This window comes from Poecilia latipinna, unplaced genomic scaffold, assembly GCF_001443285.1.
Source record: "Poecilia latipinna isolate Pla-1442-1.1 unplaced genomic scaffold, P_latipinna-1.0 Scaffold4087, whole genome shotgun sequence".
Classification (NCBI taxonomy): domain Eukaryota; kingdom Metazoa; phylum Chordata; class Actinopteri; order Cyprinodontiformes; family Poeciliidae; genus Poecilia; species Poecilia latipinna.
The window spans coordinates 1-3720 of record NW_015116703.1 but is presented as its reverse complement, the minus strand read 5'-3'; the positions used below and the strand labels follow the sequence as shown (position 1 = coordinate 3720).

Sequence of the window (3720 nt, the reverse complement as noted above, 5' to 3'; positions counted from 1 at the left end):
CTGGATCCCAGGTTCTGGATCCCAGGTTCTGGATCCCAGGTTCTGGATCCCAGGTTCTGGATCTCAGGTTCTGGATCTCAGGTTCTGGATCTCAGGTTCTGGATCTCAGGTTCTGGATCCCAGGTTCTGGATCCCAGGTTCTGGATCTCAGGGTTTTAGTTTGTTCTGTGAAGCTGAAACCTGAAGAAAACTGGATTTAGAACCTGAGCCTCAGCTTTTACTCTGAGCTGCAGCTGCTTTAAAACCTAATAATGGATTTTTACACATTAGAAAGTTTCTGGTTTATTATGATGATAAATTCTTGATTTGCTTGAATTAAAGCTTTGGAGCAGAAAAACTTCTTCACTTTAATTCCCGAGAAAAGTTTCTGTTTTTCTTCTATGTTTTTTCCTACTGGTAAATATCAGCAGAGAGATTTCTGAACAAACTCTGTCATTTTTCTGTCATGTCATAATTTCTCCCAGCTTGAATTATATTAAATTCTGTTTTTTAGATTCATTTCTGATCTGTGCTGATTTGTTTTTGTTTGGTCAAAAAACAAGCATGTTTCTTTTTCATTGGCTGAAACGGTTGCTAGGCGACGGTACTCGTTGAACTGCGAGGTATCCCAGGGCAGATTTGATCCGTGCAGAGAGAAAATCTGAGGGAGAACAGAGAATATTTGAAGGACAGCAGAGAGATGAAATCCTGCTTTCAAACTGAAAACATAAGCTCTTGACTTATGGCAGTAATTTCCCCCATATAGAACGAGTGCGTTTTACAGCTGGGTTAAACTGAAAAACGCTGCAGCACAAAACTGCAGCGGAAACACTTTTTCACATCACACATCATCTAACAGTTCAACCATTAATGAAAATAGTAAGGTGTGAGGACAGCTCTCTATCTCTGTCCCACACACTGCATTCTCCACCACCAAACCCCCAGCATGAAATGTGAGAAAGAGAAAACAGGAAGGTTGGTGCTTTGTGTTGTCTGAAGGAGGAAATTAGCTGCAGGGAACCATCAGAGCTTCATCATGATCGTCCATCACACTTTGTTCTGTTTGTTCTTCCTCTGTAAGTACATCTTCACCTTCGGTTCTTCCTAAAAGCATAAAGATGTTTTAATATAGTTCTTTAAACAGGAACAGCCTCTTTATTAATAATGTGTCTGTTCAGAATAATAACCAGAAAAATGCATCAGTGAACATCTATAGTGGTGAAAACAGGAACAAACAATGAGGCAGCAAGTTTTTCTAACTTGATTCAAAAAAGTTTCCCATGAAAATAAGAAACAAAATGATCAGTTATTCAGCCGATAACTGTTGAAACCAGACTTTAACTTTTACTTTAACTGCTGCAGACTTTAATGAAGCATCTAAACATCATTATCAATGTTTCATTGATTTTTAAAATCAGGTCATATTTGGTCTGATAATGAAAATACACCATGATGATAACACTAAATGTTCCGGTAACACTTTATTTGAAGGGATGTGCATAAGACTGACATCACACTGTCATGAAGTGTCATTCAGTAAATAATGACACTTTTAATGGACTTTCAATGTAACTTTTAGAGCAACTTTGCATTAAAAGTGTCATTATTTACTGAATGACACTTCATGAAAACTCGTAAACATTCATAAAGACTTCTTTATGTTCATGACAGGCGTGATGTCAGTCTTATGCACATCCCTTCAAATAAAGTGTTACCTACGTTCCTTTAAAACCAGCTGATTTATGTGATTTATTCAAGCAGAGATGCATCAGAAGGTGTCGGCATGCTGGCAGTCGATGACTCGGTTTGTTACAGATTATAAACTGACTGAACCAAATCCAGGTGGCAGTGATGGAAGCAGAGGATGAGATGAGCAGCTTTAACACAGGTAGCACAGAGACGGAGCAGTTAGAGTTTAACATGAGGACATTTTGAAATGATGATGATGATGAGCTAATAGAGGATCATCGATGGCAGTGGCCGGTTCTGAGGAAAGAATTAGTTACAAACCAAACCGAGGACTTCCTGTTTCTGTGGTCTGAAATGAGAATGAGGCTCTTTTGATAGCAGACCAGATATCTGACTAAACCGCATGACTTTGGTCTCTGAGGTGTTCAGATGGAGAGGCAGCATGGAAAGTGTCTGCTGAAGTCAACTGAAGCTGAGCTGAACTGGTGAAGGACCAGTACAGGAACACAAGAACTAAAGAACATCAAGCCCCAAACAAGAAATAACAAAACACGGTCAGAACGGTGCTATGAAATAAAATAGAAATAAAACACTTTAGAGGAGGAACTCGCTGCCCAGAATAAAGGAAATCTTAATAACAATAAACAATAGAAGGGTCATAACTATTAAAATCAGAGGGTCACAGGTGAACTTTTCTCTCGGTGGCTCTCTGTGTGATGGAAACAGAAAAGTAATGACTCTGTGGTTTCTGACAGGAAGAACTAACAGCGGCTTGTTGCTCTTCTCTGCAGCTCTGCAGGACAGAATCAGCAGTTCTGCTAATGCACTGATAAATACGTATGGAGCAGCTGGAGAAGAGGTCAGAGTTCAATGTGCTGTTTCTTTCTCTGGAGCCTGGAAGATCTTCTGCAGGGAAACCTGTGAAGGAGGAAACATCCTGATTAAAACAAATCAACCCACCGATCAGAGAGGAAGATACAGAACTGAATGTGTTAAAGAAGCTACTTCTGCTTTTTCTCTCTATGTGAGCATCTCAGATCTGACCCGGTCTGATGAAGGACGGTACCGATGTGGTTTGGGCGACTCGTCATCATCAGGTTCACTCCAAGACTTCAGGCTGGTTGTTGTAGACGGTGAGTCTCTGTTGAACTGAAGGAAGGAGGAACAGTTTGATTTTCTCCTCCAGTTTCTGCTGCATTAACAGATTCAAGCTCAGAACAGAAACTAACTGGCGATTATTTTATCAGCTCTGCTGGATGGAAGCAAAGTTCCTCACCTCCATAAAGACGCTGGCAGCTCTCTGACAGTCGCCTGCTCCTTTAAAAGCTCTGGAAGGAAACGACAGTTCTGCAGAGGAGGATGTGGAAAAGATGAAGTTCTTCTTCAGACTGATGGAGTCACAGCTGATAAAAGCAGATACTATATGAAATATGAAGATCAAAAATCCAGAGCAGTTCTGTTGGTGACCATCAAACAGCTGGTCCAGTCTGACTCTGGTCGGTACCGATGTAAACTGGATGGAACTGGTTCCAGTAGTTCATACAGAGACTTTCAGGTCACTGTCAGAACTGGTGAGTTTTTAACTTAAGTATAAAACCCTTCAAAATGTCTGTTTTTATTATAAATATTCATTCAGATGATTTTTTCATCCATTTCTCCCTCAGCATCTTTAGCTCTAACCTTCTGTCTCCCAGCATCAGCCTCCACACCATCAACTGGAACCAGTTCCAGCTCCAGTTCAGGAAGCTTCACAGCTTCACTTCCCTCTGAAACCTCTGGTCTGAATCAGGAGAACTCGACATCTAAAGGTTCACCAACCCACAGTGAGTGATGGAGGAAATGTAGCGACACGTCTAGGCTGCAGGCCCCCCAGGCCTGGAATGGCCCCCTGCTGTAGATAAAGATTCATCTTTGCTTTAGTTGGACTTGCAGAAAACTTGCTTTTGTTGCACGCTGGAATATTTTTGTAAAAAAGTTGCAGAACAGAGAAAATTACCAGGAACACAAATAATGTCGAGTCGATCACTGAGAAAATTATGATCCAGGCATCAA

At 40.9% G+C, this 3720-nt stretch overlaps 2 protein-coding genes across 3 annotated transcripts in view; both read left to right on the top strand.

Annotated features, from left to right (window-relative positions):
- Positions 1–159, top strand: part of LOC106942172 (uncharacterized) — a 52887-nt gene extending 52728 nt beyond the window's left edge. The window contains exon 10 of the mRNA XM_015025377.1: positions 12–159. Coding sequence (XP_014880863.1) covers positions 12–159 — 148 coding nt within the window. The remainder of the gene's footprint in view (positions 1–11) is intronic.
- Positions 160–989: 830 nt separating this feature from the next.
- Positions 990–3695, top strand: LOC106942175 (polymeric immunoglobulin receptor-like). 2 transcript variants are annotated; one of them, XM_015025380.1, is made up of 4 exons: positions 990–1055; positions 2460–2801; positions 2916–3239; positions 3363–3695. In XM_015025380.1, exons 1-4 carry the CDS (start codon positions 1016–1018, stop codon positions 3497–3499), a joined length of 843 nt encoding a protein of 280 aa, XP_014880866.1. In that variant the 5' UTR covers positions 990–1015; the 3' UTR covers positions 3500–3695. The 2 variants fall into 2 exon arrangements, with proteins under 2 accessions (XP_014880866.1, XP_014880868.1); XM_015025382.1 differs by having other exon boundaries at positions 3369–3694.
- Positions 3696–3720: the final 25 nt, after the last annotated feature.

Bases quoted from the DNA above. Each gene is read 5' to 3' on its own strand.
- LOC106942175 (XM_015025380.1), top strand. From the start codon at position 1,016: ATGATCGTCCATCACACTTTGTTCTGTTTGTTCTTCCTCT. The intron at 1,056-2,459 runs GTAAGTACATCT...TCTTCTCTGCAG, and splicing joins GTTCTGTTTGTTCTTCCTCT to CTCTGCAGGACAGAATCAGC. The intron at 2,802-2,915 runs GTGAGTCTCTGT...TTATTTTATCAG, and splicing joins CAGGCTGGTTGTTGTAGACG to CTCTGCTGGATGGAAGCAAA.